The sequence below is a fragment of the Centropristis striata genome, chromosome 5 (assembly GCF_030273125.1).
Source record: "Centropristis striata isolate RG_2023a ecotype Rhode Island chromosome 5, C.striata_1.0, whole genome shotgun sequence".
Taxonomy (NCBI): domain Eukaryota; kingdom Metazoa; phylum Chordata; class Actinopteri; order Perciformes; family Serranidae; genus Centropristis; species Centropristis striata.
Window position 1 is genome coordinate 20863160 of NC_081521.1, and position 21503 is coordinate 20884662.

Here is a 21503-nt window from a genome sequence, read left to right on the forward strand (position 1 = left end):
ATCACTTTAATTCTGCATCTAAGCATCCCAGCGGAAAAGAAAGCACAGGAATAACAACCAGCCACACACACACACACACACACACACACACACAACTATCTCATGCACAGGAACGCAAACACATTTTCTCATACACACAATCTTCCAAAACTCGATACACAAACATTAATGAAGGCAAACCGAGATAAAAGTTATTCAAAGACACATTTATTATACGCATGTCATACAGAGGCAGAAACACACATACATGACTTCTAATATGTACAACAACACTGGCACCGCACGCACAGTCTTCCATAAATCATACACACCCCACCGCACAAACACACAATGCGACCGAGTTACAGTAAAGGGACTGAGACTGAAAATCACTGCTTATTACTTTGTCTGTACTGTAGCCAGGCTGCCAGGCTCCCCTGAGGTTGCAGTAATTGACTTGTCCAATCCCTCCTTTCAACACGTTATTCTTTCTCGGCTTCTTCTTCTGTCCGGTGTTTGCCAGAGGGACCGAGCTGCCACACAAAAGATATTGGCCACAATGTCAAAACTCACGAGTGGACAAAACTCCGCCGCTGTAATGAATACTGCCACACTGCCCGCTCCGGCTCGGGTTTTAATATCCCAAATGTCCAGCTCCACTGTTCACAATAATGAATATTTAATGCACCTGTCATTGTTCAAAGCCGTCCTCTCCCCCTGCACATTCAAAGGTCCGGCTTGATTCATCATGTGTGTTGAACATCTTTTCTCACTTCCATTATGGTGAAGCTCCCTGGAGGGTGCAGCAATTGACTTGTCCAAGACCTTATTTGAAAATGTTTTTCTTTCTTTTTCTCTTTGATGAATCCACTTATTGCTATATAGTAGCTAACGGGAGGAGTTATTGGGTTAGAGGAAGATGTCCCGCAGAGACAGTGTAAGGTGAGGGTCAAAGTACACTGGGGGGAATCAATGGAAATATCTAGAAACCCATCAGCTATCAGTGTGACGAAGATTTACCCTTTCGGGCAACAACCAATATTTTGTCGTTAGCCGATATCATGACCAAGACTTTGCCATTGTTTGCGTTTGCATTATTTCGCACCTTGAAAAGCGAGAGTTGAAATTATAGGACGTCTATGATCAGATTGTTTCACAATTATTTCTATTTCTTTCAAGTCCTCTTTGCATGAATTAAGATGAAAAAAAAGAAAAAGCTAACAAAAAGCAAAATCATCACCAGCCGATAGTAGAGGTGGGGGAAAAAATCGATACAGCATAGTATTGTGATATTATGCGTGGGAATATTATATCCATTCATGGCCGCCAAGTATCGTTATTTAGTGTTCCGTCAGTATTTTCGCAGTCTTCGTGTTTTTCCGGAGGCCGTAGCTGGCTAACTTTAAAGGAATATACTGGAGATACTGGTTTCATATGAAACTAAAAGATAGACATTTGTATCGCCCAATATACAGCTCTGGATGATCGTAAACCACGCCTCATCTACGGAATTGCTGGTACCCAGACTATATCTCATTTGTGATATAGTCTGGTGTTAGCCAGGCTAATAATATCGTATCGTGACTCAAGTATAGGGATAAAATTGCATCATGGGGTCTCTGCTGATTCACAGCTGCTGAGGTGCATTTCGGCCATTGGGCTCTGCCTCTTTTGCTCTTCATGTAGACTGTTTGCCTCAATTCAACCTTAGCTCGCTCAAATTTTTTGACAGATTTGGTTGACGGGAGGAAATGTTTTTTAGGACCACCCCAGCACCTGTATCGTATCTGCAAGAAAAAACTTTGTATCTATTTTATCATGCCTTTCATTGATATTGACTCACACATTTAAGCTGAACTGTAAATTTATTTCATTTTTAGATCTTACATTGCTTAAGCCACACTCACAGACTGACATTAAAATTGAATATGTTTTGGATCTGTATTCTCCTTATGAGTTGGAGCTGATGAATCACTTAAGACTATATTAGTCGCTGCCAAGCTGAGACTGGGGAGGAGTGTCTCCATCCCGAGCTCTCTCGTCTTCCTCCTCTATTATTTTGACAAGCTCTTCCTCCTCCCGGGCACATTCTTTGTGCACTAAATAAACTAAACAGATCCTCTGACTGCAGGGTCACAAGAAAAAAAATCATGCCAATTTTGGTACATCCAAAATCTTGACACATAAAACCCATTTTGCATTCAGTGGTATGAGCTAACCGCAGTAGGATTTACTCAGACTTTATTAGAGGGAGCATATAAGACATAAGGAACATGACTTTCTTACCAGATCACCGACTGTAAACCAGGTGGAAGCTGTAAGTTGCTTAGGGTTTCGCTCATTCTGCATATGTGTTGCTGAAATGTGGCAGACTGATTTTTAAAAAAAAGTTTTTTTTAGTAACAAGATCTCTGGCTCCCAACCTTTCTTGAGAGGTAAAATTGTGAATGTGAGAGGTACTTTTTGTGTGAGAGGGAGGAATGAATTATGGCCTATACGGCCCCTCATAATAGTCATCTTCTATTGTACATTGTGCAAAGCCCTTTTAGCTTTTTAACGGTTTCCCCTTTTTATGTTACTTTTGCCTAAATATTTCAAATGGTTTTCATCTCTTAGCTATCTATTTCAGTGATCTACTGTATATGCATTTTCAATAGAAACACATGATAATATGTTGATATTACTGGTTACTCTGACTGTAAATCTCGTCCAGCATCACCCTCACTTGAATGGTTGTATTTGGATGGCTAAATGGTAATTTCTATTTTTTTCCAAGTTAGTATTTGGTATATAAATAGTGTAGTATATACAGAAAATATTATAAAAGGATTGTCCGTGCCAAGTAAAATGCCACACCGGGCTAGTAAAATAACTTACTTGCCCGATGGAGAGAAAACAAATCTATTGCTTTGAGAGCAATGTAGTTACAATGGCAGTGTTTTTTCAAGTTTCAAGTTTTTCATTTTCATTTTCGAGTTTCCCAAAATTATTGGAGTTATACCATAACAAGAGCCTACAACATCTCACTTGTGTGGTTGCATTGTTGCTGTTTTATAGCCGCTAATAAATAATGGTTTGTATTAGAAGTGGGGGGAAAATCGATACAGCATAGTATTGCGATATTTTGCGTAGCAATATTATATCGATTCATGTATAGATATTTAGCGTTCTGACGGCCGGCCCTTTTCGCCGTTCCGGTGGCTGTAGCGGTCTTACTTAGGAACATACTGGAGATACTAAGATCTAAGGAATCCATAGGCCCCAAGTATGTCAGGATATCATGTTGGGAACTTGTCAAAATAACTCTGCAAAGTTAGGCTTTTTTCCATGTTTCATGGTGATTTTCAAAGTGGTCATGTGACCTCTGACATCATGCTGAAAATAGGCTCTCTGGGTTCCCACAAGTCTCCTCTTTACATACATGGCTGCCTCCCAATTCAGTACTGAGCATTTTCTCTTATTTGACAAAATTCTTGATTGAACTTTTGTGGACACAAAATGCAGTTAAAAAGTTAAATTGCAATATATTGTATCGCAATACTCACCATATAGCAAAATGCTTAAAATCGTATCGTGGGGCCTCTGCTGATTCACTCTACTAGTTTGTATAGGGTCAAGTAAGAATTGACTTTGGGCAAGTAGATTTCTGACCCTCTTGCCGAGCTAGACAAGTGAAAGAAAAAACATTTACATTGAACCCTGCAGTAAGTATCCCTGAGACCAGTTTACTCCTGCTTGGTAATCACAATCATAGATCGTGCTGTGGGAGTAATTGCTACAAAAAGTCTCATTAATTATTTCTTCTCCAGTCTTTTTGCTGTGTTGCCTTGGTGCTTTGTACCTTAATTTCTGAATACTGACACACATTGCAGTCCATCATACTGTTTTTTTCCACTAATCTTTACAGTAGACACATCATGCTGCAGCCACACTGTTTCATGTGGCTGGGATAAAGTCCCATCCCTCTGCAGCTGTAATTGAAACATACAGTAATTGAGTTATCCAAGGCCTTCTCAGAAAAAGCCTCCAGCTCTACTTTGCAGTGGTTTGGCCTTGAGTGGTGAAATAGACTTGCTTACTGTGTGAAACAATGAGAGAAAACGTGTTTATGCATGCTGTTTTTAATGCTCCCTCACGGGCCATATGTATGTTTTGTGTGCTATCTATTAGACATCAAGGCCTACATCCTGTGTGTTGTATCTATCTGAAGTTGGCTTATGAGATTTGTGTAACTTTGCCGCAAGCTACTGTATCAGCTCTGAATAATGAACAGAGTTGTCCTGGAAACTGAGATACAGAAAACAAGAGAAAACACAGTTTACATTCAAATAGCTTTGTTTTAAGTTTTATTTGCATCTATGATGTGCACTAGTTGACAGCAACAAGGCCGAGCTTTGGGACTATTTTACAATGCGATAACTCTTCTTTGTAATAAAATAGAATTGTGTTTCACCCAGAGGACACAGGAGAGAATGCCCTACATTCAATTTCTTAATAAAGCTTCTTGTTTTAATTATCTGCATTGTTTTGCATCTTTAATAAGCTCCAGTTGACATTGTACAGTAGAGCTTTGTTGTGAAGTTGTATCTTTTCTTCTCTCAGGAGGGAAATCATTAAAGCACGGTGACATCCTGCTTTCAGAATGCCATCTCACAAAAATGGATCTGTTTGTTTTGTGTCCCAGCAACCTGCAGCTCCGTTTTTTCCCCCAGAATGTTCTCTTACTGTAGTCCTCAGGAGTTGTCCTTAGATTGAGGCGTGTTGATGAGCTGAACTTAACAGCTATAATTGGGTTTTACAGTGTAATTGATCTTTAAGGACAAGTCCTTTTGAAAGCTTTAATTTTCTCTGAGATTAAATCATTGGGATGTAAATGTCACATGCTGTACCCTTTAGCTTCCATGCTGGAAGCTATTTGTTTTCATTAGGAACGGTTTCAAAAGTTGCCCTTTTTCTTGATTTACTGTGTCACATACTGAAGCACGTTTTCTGCTTTTTTGTGTTGGGCGATTCTCTCTGAGAGTAAAACAAATACAGATACGTAAGTGCACGCAGGGCCGGACTGAGATTCATTCGGGGCAGCTGTGGCCCAGCTGGTAGAGTGGTCGCCCACTGATCAAAGGGTTGTGGTTCGATTCCTGACTATGGCAGCCTACATGTCGAAGTATCCTTGAGCAAGATAAATTGCTCCCGATGCTGCGTTCATCGGTGTGTGAATGAATTCCCAATGGTGGCAGGTGGCACCGTTTAGGGTAGTCTCTGCCACCAGTATGAATGTGTGTGTGAACGGGTGAATGACTGCAGTCTGTAGTGTAAAGCGATTTGAGTGGTCGCAAAGCAACTACAAAAGCGTTATATAGGTGCAGGTCCATTTTCAGCCCACTGTAGTTCACAACGAAGGTTTAAAAAATGCTTTATTTTAACCATTATGTTCTCATGGTTAGAAAGATGCTTTATTTTGAATAATTTTCTTGTGCTTGATTTTTCTACATCATCTGGTTGAATTAACATTGACAACCTTGATTCCAAAAAGTTTGCCGGATGTAAAAAGTGTAGGGTTGCAAGATTCCGGGAATTTTCAAAGTTGGATTTTATGGGAATTAACGGGAATTTATGGGAATTACCTGGAAATTATGGGAATTAATGGGAATAAACAGGAATTTATAGGAATAAACAGGAATTAATGGGAATTAATTGGAATAAACAGTAATTTATGGGAATAAACAGTAATTTATTGGGATAAACAGGAATTTATGGGAATTAATGGGAATTTGAGGGAATAAAGGAGAATAAACCGGTCGGGGGGGATGAGTAATATTTAACTCAACATTCATGTTTTTGTTGTTCAAGGAAATAATTGATTGTTTAATTTAATAATTAAAACTTGATGAATAATCTATTTACAAATAACACCTGTTGAAATGTCATGTTTATTTTATTTTCAATATTTCCAAAATTCCCCAGCTTAACTTCCGATTGGAATGTTTCTGGAAATTTACCAGACACTTTCCACCCCTTTGCAACCCTAATAAAACAGAATGCAATCATTTGCTATTCCTATTGGACATGTATTCAATTTAAAACTGTACAAAGTCAGTATATTTCTAAGGTTCAAACTGATTATTTGGTTAAAAAACATTTATAATGCACCAACCTGATTCCAAAAAAGTTGGGATGTTGTCTAAAATGTGAATAAAAGAGAATGCAATGAGTTATTAATCCTTTTTGACATAAATGCATTAAGAACTGTACAAATGCAGCATATTTAATGTCCAGACTTGTTTTGTTTTTTGTAAATGTAATCTGAATTATTTAAATTGTACACAGAATCCCAAGCTACAGCTCTACTAATGCTAAGTGTATTTTAGCCTGTCTCTTTAATAAAGCAAATCAGTGTGGAAAAAAACTACTCAGATTTTGTAAATATCTAGAGAAAAAGGAGTACATTTGCATGCTTCGATTTTTCTCCCTGTACCAGTTTAACATTATATATGGCCTCAACTTTCTTCCCATTGTCCATGCATAAAGCAAACATTTGAACACACTGTCTGTGTTTGGGTAGCACTTCAGTGGTTTCAACTCCAGACTCCCCTCTCCCCCTCAGGTCTGCTTCTTAATCTCTAATGATGATTAATGTGGGCTGTGTGCTTATTGGCAGCACCGTGTTATTGGCATACTGACAGGGTTGTTAAGATGGATAACTATGCAAGAGTGTGTATGTATGTGTGTGAGTGTGTGAGCCCCAGCAGCGGAGCCCCCACTCTTTGCAGCTTAGCCGTGAAATCAATTGATTTGCGTGTCTGGTCGATGGAGAAAATGGATTTGTGGAAGAAGCTGAAAAACAACACCTAAATTAAACTTAGTCTCTGGTTTTCTGTGTTTGTTGAATCTGTTTCAAGGGTGCGGAGAACAATAGAAAGTAAATTGTGATTTATTCACTCGGTCATGCATATAAACAGTGAGTGTTTTGCCTTTGTGTGTGTGCAGGAGATGGTTCGCCGGGGAGAGATCCTCGATGACAGCATGGAGGACGAGTTCTACCTCCGTCGCCTGGACGCCGGACTGTTTGTCCTTCAGTTGATCTGTTATATTATGGTGGAGATCAGCAACTCAGGGATATCACAGGTACACATATGCATACATAATAGAGGTGTGAGTCAGCAGAGGCCCCATGATACGATTTTATCCCGATACTTGAGTCACGATACAATATTACTGCGATTTTAAGCATTTCGCGATATGGTGAGTATTGCAATACAATATATTGTGATTTAACTGTTTAACTGCATTTTGTGTCCTCAAAATTAAATGCAACCAAGAATTATTTTGTCAAATAAGAGAAAGTTCTATTAATCTCACTTCAGTCTTTTTGTTTCTCCACAATGAGGCAAACCCACAGACTGACCAACAAAGTATTCAGTCAAACTGAACTGAACTGATATAAAATATGTATGGACGACAACAACTGCAGCATTTTATCAAACTTTCAAAAACTTAACGCTTCGCTGCTCTGAATTTTTTTGAATGAAAATAAGCCTAACCTTGCAGCATTGATTCCTTAGATCTTCTAGTTTTATATGATACCAGAATCTCCATTATATTGAAAACCAATCAATATAGATTTAACTGTTGAACTGCATTGTGTCCACAAAATTTAATTCAATCAAGAATTGTTTCATCAAATAAGAGAGAATTCTCAGTTCTGAAGTGGGAGCTAGCCATGTATGTGGGAACCCAGAGAGCCTATTTTCATTGAGATAGAATGACTTCAGAGGTCACATGACCGCTTTGAAAATCAACATGAAACCTCAAAAAATAGCTTTGCAACGTTATTTCGAAACTTTCCCAACACATGGTGCCTATAAATTCCTTAGATCTTCTAGTTTCATATGATACCAGTATCTCTACCAGTATATTCCTAAAAGTGAGCCTGCTACAGCCTAAGGAACGGCAAAAACGGCGGCAGTCGGAGTGCTTAATATCGATACTTGGCGGCCATGAATCACTATAATATCGGCATGCAAAATTTCACAATACTATGCTGTATTGATTTTTCCACGACCTTTAATACATAAATGAAGGCGGTCTACAACAGATTAATTAATGTTCGGGCATCTTTTCAGATGAGTTGTAAAAGCAGACAGGAGGCTTATGGTTTGCATGCAAGTTGCTCACTTCAGGGTTCTGGGTTTAAATCAACTCTTCTTTACTGCTTTTGTTGGCTCAGGGTGAACACTTTGTACGTGTTTCTTAACAATCTGCAGTATGTGCCTGCTTACTTCACTTGAGTGGCCCTTTTAATTCCTTTAAAAGCAAGAGTTGATTGACAGCCGGCGGTATTAGTTTACATGCTGTCAACTTCTGGGCTGTGCAGCTGACTGGTACACATCACAGCCCTATATATATATATATATATATATATATATATATATATATACATGTGTGTATTATAAACGATGATAGAGTATGTCTGTCTCTTTCTTTTTAATTAGCCCACAAAACGCATAAACTGCTAGCAATCTGTCCCTTTGGGAGGACCCAACATGTTTGTGTATATTTATTATTTTATTCTGTATTAATTACATAAACAAACGCCAAATATATTTCTTATGTATGTTCCTCATCTCCTTTTTCTCTGCTTTTAGCTGCAGCAGAGGGTCCATCAGATTCTCAACCTGAGAGGAGGCTCTGTCAAAGTAGTGCGACACATCATGAGAGGTAAGTTTTCTTTAATATGTCCATTTCTCAAATATAATCAAGTTTTAATATGAAACAAAGTTATTGTAAAATTGCTTTGAGTATCTTATTTTAAGAGGAAACATTCTTCTCACTGATTAATAATTTAAAGGTCCCATTGTGTAGAGTGAGATTAACATGTCTTTTTTGATTATGAATAAGGTTTTGATGCTACTTAGATACTGTGAGAGTCAACAGAGAAATGCTGTCTGTATTCCGAAACTGTGCCTTTAATCAAGCTGTCAGGACTTCTGCAAAGTTGTGATGTCACAACTAGACTATATATAGGTAGAAAGTGCCGTTACAGTCATTCCCTGGCTGCAATGATGGTGCAGAGTGCAGATGCAGCAGAGACGTGTTTCACACAGAGGGTGAATGCAGGTATATTCAGACAGTATGAGAAACATATTGTGTTTTTGTAACATTAAAGCATGTAAAGATGTTCTAATAGAAACCCAAAATACAAATATGAACCTGAAAATAGCATAAAAGGTCCCCTTTAAATTATCATCTGCTGTTATTGCAGCACTGCAGATATTTCACAGCAAGTGATAATGCCTCTCCACACTGCTCTGGGGGGTTTAATGTGAAACATTATGAGGAAATGAACATGATTTCATACTAAAATATGATAAAATATACTTCTTTAACATAATTAGAAATAAAGGCACATGACAGCCAAATAAAGACCTTTACTCAGTTCACATACTTGCACACATAAATCACCTTATATGTAGTTATTGTCAAAATACATTTTTCCATTTATGTTAAATGAATGAATGGAATTTGCCAACTAAGTTTGACCCCAATAACAAACACAAGTGGTAGTGTCTGAGTAAAACCACGAATCCCTATCAGACCTCAGGTGGCCTGGTACTGAAACAAGAGGATGAAAATAAGAATAATAATGTGCATTCTGGCACATGACAGACACATTGCTTATGGTTGCTGTTCCTTAAGCAATTCACATTACTTTCAGGGAGCGTTTTATTGACAGTTGTTTTTACATCCAGTTTACGAGTGCTGCTCGTCCCTGGCAAGGAAGCAACATTTAAGGGGAACTGTTGGAATAATAACTGCTCTTTGGCTGTGGCTGTTATTTTATAGTGAGCCAACACTGTTTGCATGCCAAAGTGCTTGTATGAATGATATCATTCCTCCTTATTCTTTTAAACAGAAACAAAAAAGTCGCAGGCATACATTAAAACCGTGGTGTCAAAGTGAAAAATGCATGGCTGCAGTCTCCGCGATGTCACCCATAGGTTTCTGAATAGCCATAGTAAAGTTCAGTGGGTTGATCCTGGCAGTGCCTGACTCCAACTGATTCCCATATAATCCAAAAAAAGGTGGAGCTTGATTGAAAAAAGCACCTACATGGTAACATTTCTACCTCTTGACATAGTGACATCAAATCATTGCATTCAAAACTTACTGAATTAAAGTACAAAAGTACCTGCAACAAAATGTACTTAAAGTTTCAAAAGTAAAAGTACTCGTCATGCAGACTGACCCCACTTAGATTGTTATATATTCTCTACATATTGTTTGATTAACTATTTTTGATGCATTTATGTAAGCAGTATTTTACTGTCATCATGTAAGTGCTAATTGTAACTACCTAATATACTTTTATGTGGTTTAATTTATAAAATTGTTTAATCACATGTTTTATGTTAAAATATTGATGTGAAAAGTAACTAAAGCTGGCAGCTAAATGTAGTGGTGTAAAAAATACAATAGTTGCCTTTAAAATGTAGTGAAGTAGAAGTAAAAAGTAACATAAATGAAAATACTCAAGCTAAATAGACATACCTCAAAATTGTACTTGAGTACAGTACTTTTATTACCCTCTCCTACCATTCTGCACCAAAGAGTCTTGAGAAAAAAAAAATGTATTTGGCAGCTGTTGAGATTTGCACTGTACAATTTAGATTTATGGTTGATTTTTATTTTGTTGTACATTTTTTATTCATACAGACTCGAGACACATTTTTCTATATTTTTTTTATTATTTTGTCATATTGCCAAGAATATCATTATTGTCAAAATACCCTGAAATATTGTGATATTCTTTAAGGGCCGTATTGCCCTCCCCTAGTGGCCACACCCTTAATTATACAACCATGGAAAAAATGATTAGACCACCCTTGTTATCTTCAGTTTGTTGTTCATTGTAATGCCTGGTACAGCTAAAAGTACATTTGTTTGGACAAATATGATGAAAACAACAAAAATAGCTCATAAGAGTTTAATTTAAGAGCTGATATCTAGCCATTTTCCATGGTTTTCTTGATGATAACCAAAATCGTTATCTAGAAAACCATGGAAATAAAAACAAAATCATTCTATTTGTCCAAACAAATGTACCTTTAGTTGTACCAGATATCAAAATGAACAAGAAAATGAAGAAAACAATTGTGGTCTAATATTTTCTCCATGACTGTATGTAACTTTAGGCTTCTATATAATATAAATGTGTTGGTTTTAAAAATTGAGCCATTTGTCATGAACAGGGAAATTAGCTATAGAGACCAAAATCTATTTTTTTAACATCCCGTAAACGTATTTATTTCTGCTGTAAATTTGGGTATTTTTAACATGGGTGCTCTATGGGAATTTACTCGTTTTTTGAGCCGGCCCCAAGTGGACAGTGGAGGAACTGCAGTTTCTTGCACTTCCTTGTTGGCTTCATTTTTAAGCGCCAGAGGTTGCAGCATGTTTTGTTTTCCCACATTGTTCAAGACGCAGTTCTGTGTATGCTTCTGTCCGGTACATCCCTCTTTATGTGAGAAGTAGTTAATATAGTAGTTAATATAGTTATATAGTTTTTAGTTAATAATATGACACTCCTGAAGGTAAAACAAAAATACATTTTCAAGTAATGGTAGTGATATATACATGCAGAGTAACTAAAATATCCAGGTACAGGCTAATAAACAAGTGCTAATCATTGTAATCTACACATATTGTCGTTGTGAGTAGAGCAGATACCGCCTGTCATTCACTCTTTATTTCCCCATCCAAAAGATTTCCTGTCCTGTCGTATTTGTTTTCTGTTTGGTGTTCAAAGAGCTAGCAGGTGTGTTTTTTTCTTCTCTGTTGCGACATCCATCCTTCCTGTATCATTGTCGGATAAAGCTTGAGGACGTGTCTCCGTTCACACACCCTCTGGCTCTCGGTGGCATGTAGCTCTGTAGATGGAGCCATTCGTCACGCATGCTGGTGCCAGCCAGCATGGCAATGCTCCAGTCCTCAATGTGTGTCTGTGTGCGTGTGTGTGTGGGAATGTAAGATGTGCTGGTGTGTTAGTTTTGTTTCATCTGTATATTTGCATGCACGTGTGCCAGGCTTGTCCGGGTCGCTTGCACAGGAGTCAAGTAGTTTTGCTTACTTTGCATCATTATTTTGTTTGAGTGTGCACATCATGTTTGCCCAGAGCATGTCTGTATATCATCATTTACATACATGTTCTTGCTTGCTTCTATGCATATGTTTTACATCTTAACATACCTTTTGACAGATAGTATGCATGTTCAGATTTCCTTTGAGGTTCATGTTGCATATTTGATTGGTGTTTGCCCTTGCATGTGCATATTTAAATGCACAAAACACTAATTTGCATGTTGTGTGTACTTGTCCTTGCATGATCTTCATGTGATTAGTTGATTTATTTGTCATATGTTTATTTTATTGTTTTACTGAATAGTTTGAAGCTTCTTTCGTAACAGTGACACTGAATGCTTCGCAGTTTTTGGTGTTTTTTTTGCATGTCTATTCTTTCTATATATTCTGATGGACTGGGCGCTAATATTAGCATTTTAAGATATGTAGAATAAGTTTCTGGTGGTGGCTGAACAGAATAGATGTTTGATCCAAACATTTTCAATAACTCCAGAGCCTTGTAGCGTCCAAAATTCATCAAGAAAAGATTTATGTAATCATTTCCAAAATGTACATGTAACATTCTGCTTCAGTTTGTTTGTTGCTTTTTGTAGCCTTTAAAAAACAACATTTTCAACGCAGTAAAAAAACGATTTAATGGGGCAGTCTTTTAACAATATAACAGCACTATAAATTTGATTTATTTAAAAAATATTTAAATTACCTAAGTCATTACATAAATACAGGATCATATTATGTATTTACATTTCCTTGGTGCTCGTCTTTCCATCAGATTTTTTTGCTTTCTTCCATGCTGATGACATAACAAAACCCCAAACCCTATTGTATTCATTTATACGACATTCACATAAATTACTGTACATATGCACTTTACTGCCTTTTTGCATGTCTGGTTAGATGCTAAACTGCATTTCGTTGTATAAGTGCATGTACTCTGTGCAATGACAATAAAGTTAAATCTAATCTAATCTAAAAAAATCATAAGATATGATGATAGATTTTCAGCTTCTTTAAAAAAACAAAAGAAGCTTTAATGAAAAAAGTACAGCCCTAGTTTATGTATGCATGAGTGTTTTTTTCACAAGGGTGAAATGTGAAGCCAATGCAGAAGTGCCCAAAACTGCAATTCCTCAACTGGCCACTTTAGGCTGGCTCCAAATGTGAGTCAATCCCCATAGACCCCCATGTTAAAAAGCCACACTTTTCAGGACATATAAACATGTTTACAGGCTGGTACAAAACTGCAGTTCCCCCACTTGCCATTAGGGTGCGGCTAAAAAAAATAAAAATGAGTCAATTCCCAAAGAGCCCCCATGTCAAAAGGCCAACTTTTCAGCACATTTAAACATGTTTACAGGCTGGTACAAAAATGATTTTTGTCCCAGTAGCTAATTTCCTCCGTTAATGAGAAGTTTAAGAGGGTCAATTTTTCTGCAACACACCCGTTAAATTTATATTGAAGCTTAAAGTTATGTATAATTAAGGGCATATCCACCTTGAGTAAGTGTATGCAACTGGCAGCGGGAGCCCCTGACTTTGAGTTTCTTTTTGGTCACGTCCATGCCTTACAGTTTAAGGGGTTTTTTTTACAAGCTCTGTGTGCCCTTACGTCACTGTATCTGTACATCTTTATGTGGCCCGTAGCGTACGCCCTCAACATACTGTGGAGCCCTCTCCTATTCCAAGTGCCCCGTCCAGTCAATGTGAAACTGCAGAAATAGTTTAAGCACATGCAGAGTGTGTCGCCAGCTCTGCCGTCTTGACCTTTGTGTCTTTTAGCTGGCTGAATGAGAAGCAGCTATGCAGGAAAGAGGCTGAGCACACTGGAAGGAAGAACATCGATTTCACTAATGTTGTGAAATCCTGCTGTCAGGTCTTCCACTTTAGAAAGTTTAGGTAGATTATATTACTTTTGTTTCATCCGTTGAAGTTTCTGGGGCTGATTGTAAATGACTCTCTGGCCTTTTAGATCATTCTAATGGAAATACAGGACATTCAGGTGATATAAAATCTATGTTCTGGTGGACTTGTTGCAGTCCAGAGCTCTGGGCAAAACTCTCGAACAAGTATGGGGATCTACCCCGGTGATAAGCTAGTTTTCTCCTTTGCTGTAGGGTCAGGTTATGCTCCATCAGAACTAGTTTGTACAGTGTGTTACCTGACCTTGTCTGAAGGAAAATAGTGTTCATAGCTTTTCCGAGCAGCCTCACTGGAAGGCAATGTTAAAATCCAGCAGTCATGGAGAGAAAGTGAGATGTGATATTATTTAAATATCACATATAAAGGCTCACATTTTCAGGCCCTCTCTCCTGGAATACATTCACAGTGTTGCACTCAGTTGTGCACATGAAAAGAAAGCTTGAGAGAGAAGTTCAAAGCCTGGCTCCTTTCTCACCTCCGTGCAGCTGTCCAAGCAGTGCGTGAAGTGGGTTTGAATGTCGGTTTTTGGAAAGTTAGAGAAATTGTTGGACACAGTCTCCCCCTCCTAGTTCCAACATCAGAAGGGTGTGAGGGGGAGGGGGCTCCTGAAGCTTTTCAACTATCCAACGAGCTCTTCTGGGGAAGCATACTGGCCCTTGTACCCTGGTGGGATCCATAATGTGGTGGCAATGAACCTGCACTGGAGTTACTGGATTTATCCTTCAGACACTGTACCAGTGGCATTTCTGACACTGATGTTACATCATAAAGGTCAAATTTTTTTTAATTTTTTTTTTATAACCAGTGAAGTGACTTAAGATAAAGGACAAAAGACAACAAATAGATTTTGTGGCAAAGAACTCTAATGTTGTCAAGACACTATAAAATGCCTGTTTACATGGGGAATGTAATTTGACAAAATTTGCAAAGTCATATTACACAGGTCATGGTCTGAGCATGTGCAGTATGCTACTGCACAACATGGAACTACTCTCCAAAGATCTGCAGATAATAATGTAGTTACAGTTACATGTTACCCCAGGCCTGGGCGATTATATGATCGTGATTAGTGATCACGAGAAATTTCAGGTTGATTTCTGTAATCAGCTGTGAGCATATTTACTGGATCAAACATGTCGGAAATGTGCGTGACAACAGCCAATCAGAGTCATCCTTTTCCTGCTGTTTGTAAGTTGCCAGAGAAGTAAACAAAGACCAAACATGGAGCTAAATGTGGAGCTGAGGTCAGCGAAATAGATGACAGCAATGACTTGTGCAATTAACCAGGGAGGAACAGGTGAATACTGGGAAAGAGCAAAGGAAATCTATCCATCGTTGTATCGAGAGAAAACGAACATTCACAGCACTGCAATTCACATACAGGTATGGTGCATTCAATAGCATCGGAACAGCTATGGTGCGTTCATGAGAGAGGGAGACATATGAGTAAAAAAATGTTTTATATTCTTCTATGTTTATCTTATTTAATTTGCTTTATTTATTTTGTATGTTAATAATATATTGAACTAATCTCTAGTTTATTTAGTTTTCAGTACAGATGCTTTAAAACTGGCAGTTTAAAAACAAAACAAAAATCAAATCTTGATAATAATCGAGATCGGATGATATGAAAAAATATATTGTGATCTTTTTTTTGTATGTTGCCTAATCGCCCAGCCCTACATTACCCAATGTGACAGCAAGTCTTAATATCAGTAGCTGTTGTGTCTTTAAGATGGAGCGTCCTTAAGATGGTCATATTTTACAGATACAATCCACATTCCAAAAAAAGTTGGGACCCGTAATGTAATAAAAATAGAATGCAAGGATTTAATCATTGCAGTCAATCAGTTAATCCTGTGTGTACCCACATTCATTTGAAAACAGTACAAAAGCATTAAACTACAGTTGTCAGATGCAGATGGATTCCACCAAGCGCAGCTGCTACACGTTCTGGCCGTCTCTGGAGCTGATCACTGCCTACTTACTTATGATAGAAGCACAAATATCAAAGAAAAATTACCAGATGAACAAAATCTATGAAGTGTGGTATGAAGCTGTGCAGAATCCAAACTCCACATTTCATCTCCACCACTAAGGAGTCACCAGGATCAGGTTTTCACCTGTCTCTTTCAAAAAAGTCCTCCAGTTTCTTCCTTGCTGTGAGTTCTCCTTTGGATGTTTCTCTATCTGTGTCGTTCCAAGCATGCAAATACGGATTTGGACATCATTTATCTTGGAAAAAATTGAAGCTTGGGAGCATTTGGTTCAGCGGCAATGCATTATTTCCTTCATATCTGCCTGTAGTCTCACAGTGCCAGACGATCAGAGAACTCCGCTCACAAATTGTCTGGGGATTTCAAATATAAGATAGTTACTTGAATGGAACAGCCGCACGAACAGCCGCTAACATACCTACATGCCTTTACATGCCGTCGAGAACACACCTGACCATCAAGGATTTTCTCCTCCCATTCATAATCAAGCTAACTTGAGATATAGCAATTCACTTTGTACAAAGGACAGATCTTTTTAAAACACTGAAAATGGATGTTGGTGTTCAGGCCTTAAATCAGCAGTTGCATGCTGTTCTGCCAGTTGCCATATGATCAGATCCTGCTGTGACGTTACGTCACGTCAGGCTCATCACCTGAACGGTTTTGTGCTGCTGGACTGCTAACGCCAGCATCCTCTGGAGGAACTGGTACCCTCTTGAGCTAATGTCCACTTTTGTCCCCTTAAAAGTTCAGTTTTTCAATTAATCAGATTTTAAAAACTTAATTCTGGATTCTTGTTAGTGCATTCTACCACACATCAGCTTTTGACCATTGTTTAGTTCATTTGATTAGAAGTATAGGTACCATAAAATAGAAAAACTCAAATAAAGTACTCAGAAACTGCATGAAAGAACAGTACTTAAGTAAATGCACTTAGTTACTTTCCTGCATGATAGAGGAGTAAAGAAATAAATGTGGTATGGATTGAAGTGGAGAGCAGCAGCACACAGCAGAGTCAGAAGGCAGGCAGAGCAGTCAGTACGTGAACAGTTTCTTAAGCTGTAAGTTTTCAGTTGAGGTGAGAAGACACACAGTGTGACAGTCGTCCACGTCGGAGTACAGAGGTCACTCCATCATTGGGTATTCTGAGGAGAGCTGGGTGAAGAAAGACCATAAAGTTGGGAGTAAAGTTATGAAAGCCTGGACCTGTGGGAGTGTGGGAGTTATGCAGCTTCTGCAGGAGCCTAGAATGGCAGCAACAGCGATTTGCATTTGATCCACAGAGGTGTGGGATGTAACTGAAGTAAAAAATGGCAGAATTTTAAGGTTGACTGAGAAAAGCAGGTAAGGGGACACGGAGAGAGCGACTCAACAAAAACATGAAAACCTACAGCTTCTTTCATTGTCAGCCTGTCATTGTGTCCGTGTCGAGCGCGGAGTTCGTGTCTCCGTGTCTATAAATGGCGGTGCAGTCAGCCACACAGACAGAAAGGTCAGAGATTGGGTGACTCTTCAACTCTCTGCAGAACCTTTTCTTTGGCATGCTGGTACTCTCTCCTTCTGTCACCACGGCAACGCGGCAGAGGACAATACAGTAGTGAGCATCGCCATTACTCAGGTCAGTGACTGGGACTGATCTGCCATGAGTGCAAGGAGAATCATTTCCAGGAGCACTCTCTGCAGCAGCAGCCGAGGATAGGGACACACTGGAGGACTTATAGTGTGATTACAGCTGCAGCCGGGACACCAAGACTCCTTCAAAACGCTCTTATACCAGTCAAACTGGTCCTATCCAGCTGGCATACATGATCCCATGGTGTGTTAATGTTACCATCATTATGCTCTTATCGAGTGTCACTGAATGGCTGTCATACTGTGTTTTGTTGAGTAAAACCTTGTAGTTTCGTGACCCTGCCAGCTTGCTGGAACTATCTGTTCTACGATCAGAATCATCCAGAACTCCGACACGGGAGCTCGGAAAGTGAGCTAATAGCTTTGCATCCACTACACTACTGGCAACAACTTAATGTCCAAAATCCCGAAGTATCCCTTTAAGGAAAAGGTCTGGGTGCTTCATTCACCATTGCTATCAGGCAAAATTATGGTATAAGGCACGTTTACATAAGGGTAAAAAGTGGCCACAGTTTCAGGCCATGCCCTCTCAAATAGCCGCTCACTCGGCGTGTCTCCATTACAAAAAAAGGCAGAGGGAGCCTTCCCCTCTGGGTAACCCAGAGGGATTTACAAGACTCCGGAAGTGACGTATGGTTTTCGATCGTCACGTCATCATTTAGCGACAGTTTTGTGACGTCACACATACAACGGATTTAACACAGGGGCCAAACGTAAACAATAAGGAAGGAGACGCCGAGATGGAAGGAGCAGAGCTTGCTGTGTTTCTTGACACTGTGTTCATGCACATGGCGGTGATTATTATTGTTGTGACTACGATTATCGATGACTACTCACTACTTTGGCGGCTTTTAAAAATGGCGCGTGTTGTTGTGGCGTTGAGTACTACGTTACATCCTGATTAGCATTCTATCCAATCAGCAACCGTCCCTTTTTCAGGGGAGAAAGATGGCTCTGCTCTTTGAAAGGGCCAAAAAACAGCCGGTCAAACGGCTGCTGGGGCGGCTCACATTCAAATCTATAGCAGAGATATTATCTAAAACAGTTCATGTTTCAGATAATATCTCTGCTATAGTGTAGAGGAATCGGGCTTGTAACAGGAGGGTCGCCGGTTTGAATCCCAGGACTGACAGGTCAATGACTGAAGTGCCACACACACAGCTCCCCGGGCGCAGTGCATGGTGTGTTCACTTGTGTGTAAAAAAAAAAAAAAAAAAAAAAAAGGAAAAAAATAGAAGGGGTTGAATGCAGAGGTTGAATTTCCCCATTGTGGTATTAATAAAAGGATAAGATCTTAATATATGTTTGTGTGTTCTTCAGGCACCAATAAAGACAAATAATACCCTTCTACAAACCTCTGAAGACTCTCATCAGGCCCATTATGTCTGTCACTATCCTTTATGCACTATCTAATAATAATAAAAACATCCCTCCCTCCTCTAAAAACAAAATCTCTGTGGTGTCTTTGACAGTTATGTTCCGTCCTCCTAAACCCTGCGGGCTCTTGTCAGGAAAGCCCCCTTCATTCTCTCCTCTCCGCAGTGTCTCCCAGAGAAAACTCGTCTTTTTCATCTTTCCGTCTCGACATCCCTGGGTTTAACGTGTAATCCCTGCCTCAGAGGCTGGCTGAGAGACAGAGCGAATGCCCGGGCTCCACCGGGGCTGCGGCAGCTGCAGCTTTCTCTCTCTGCACATTAGACTCACAAATCGACTGTCGGACGGTCTCGAAGGCCTTGTGTGGGAGGCAGACGCACAAAATGAAGAAAAACAGTCAAATGCTCAGAAACACACAATGAAGTACGAGCGCTGCACAGCACACCTAGACTGGTTTCTGTCTCCAGCCAGGGGACACAGCAGAGAATTCAGGACAGTTTGAGTCCTGGGACCTCTCAGGACATCTATTGACATGTTTCCAAAGGAGAGATCTTGTATTCGGGCTTTTTGTTACAAAGTGATGGACAGACTGGAGACCATCTAGACTGCAGTGAGAGGCTCTTTAATGCATTGTGGCTCTCAGCTTTGTCATTGAAATACAAAGAACAGCTTAATTTAGCTGTTTTTTCATAACTGAGTACAAGAGATATACTGAAAATGGTTCAGTCCTTCCTGAGGTTCCAACATCTCTTGACTTCTTCTTTCACAGTATTTAGTATTTTTAATGAGGGGAGGAGAGATGAATTTTACAAGTGAGGAACAAGAGAACTGGGAACAGAGTCGTCCTACACTGTGCGACTCTTTAATTTTGGTCATTTAATTTTAAATGAGTTAGTTCAAGGGGACATATAATGCGCATTTTCATGGTCATTCTTGTATTTTTGGGTTTCTGGTAGAACGTTTTCACATCTTTTCAGCCTCTGTAACCCTTTTTCAAACAAAGCAGCTAAGGGCAAGCTCGGAGCCAGAGCCTAATCTTGAACCAGTTCCTCACGTTTCAACAACAAACAAAACGGCTCTCTGCCAGGAAATCTGGTTCCAGAGTGGCACCAACTCTTTGCTGGTCCCGAACCACAAACCACTTACTTCAGGGGCTGGAGGCGAGATTATTGTGACCAACAAGACCAACTAAAACATGTATCATTAGTTTTATTTGATTAAAAGCTTGCAACAAAGGCTAACATTAACATCTTACGTTCAGTGACATATGTGTTGTACCAGTTGTGTTTGGATGACAATGTAGGCTCGCAAAGCCAGGAGCAACATTTGTCGAGAGACGAAGTAGTCCACTATTGTTGTTGTTATGCTTGAAGTTGGCACTGGTGTTTCTGGGAAAGTGGAGACGTATATAGTGATGTAATGACGTGGCTCTCTAGCTGTTGAAAAGCAAACAGGTTCTGAGAAAGTTCACAAGTTGAACCAACTGCGAACCAGAACCAGCCCAGCACTATTACTAGGTTTGCATTGGTTGAATAGGGATATGTCTGAGACACTGTGTCTACAGGTTTTTCCTGCATAGAGCATTATAAGGCGGCTGCTTCTGACAAATTTGGTTTTGCCTCCAGCTCTGGACAAAAGTCCGGCAGGTGTCTTCATGGTAAATGCTATTTTCTAACAAGCATTGCACTTGGTGTTGATGTGTTAGTGCTGTATCATAATCAACACATGGCAGCGGGAAAGGTGCTGCCAAAACTGCAGAAGAGAAAGAAAAGAGTCTTTTTCAACATTCTGCGACAATATGCACAAGCACAAAGAGTCGTTTTCGATGCAAAACTGTGTTGTAGCCACTTGTATTGTGACTACACACTAGTGTGCATCTGTTTACATCTGTGGAATGAAAGGAAATTTTAAAAAAATCATTTGGTTTTAATATTTAATCAACTTTTTTCCATTTGATTGAAAACAAAAGGTTTAAAAAGACATCTGTACAACATGATAATAATAAAAAAAAAAACTATATATCACTTTCCAAAAACATTTCCAAAGTGATTTTCAAAGGCATAAAAACAAAAAGAAAAGCAAACAAGAAGATAATAATTCAAAGTAGAATTGAGGCAATAATAATTACAAGTAAGGTGCGATTAACTAAAGCACAATAAAAAGAAGTACAGTGGAATGAGTAAAGCCATTCAAGAGAAATCAGTTGTGGCAGGTTGTTCCAGAGCCCTGTCTCTTTTAGTTTTTGATTGATCTCAGAATTGCTATTTCTATTATTATTGCTTTTCATTTATTTTTGTTCTCTATCCTTTTTTACTTGTTTATTTTCTTTTAAAAAAAATACACTTTCTGGTACTTTTTAGGTGCATATTTTCTTTTGTTGTTTATTAATTTTAACTGTCATTTTCCATCATTTAGCATTTTTCCAAATTTCTGGCTCCAAGCATGTTGTCTCTAACCTTTGAG

General features: G+C 39.0%; 1 protein-coding gene across 1 annotated transcript in view; it reads left to right on the forward strand.

Moving 5' to 3' along the window:
* The window catches only part of ctnnbl1 (catenin, beta like 1), an 89132-nt gene that overhangs the window by 66556 nt on the left and 1073 nt on the right, over nt 1-21503 (forward strand). Inside the window, exons 14-15 of the mRNA XM_059333269.1 lie at nt 6967-7104; nt 8625-8697. Coding sequence (XP_059189252.1) covers nt 6967-7104; nt 8625-8697 — 211 coding nt within the window. The remainder of the gene's footprint in view (nt 1-6966; nt 7105-8624; nt 8698-21503) is intronic.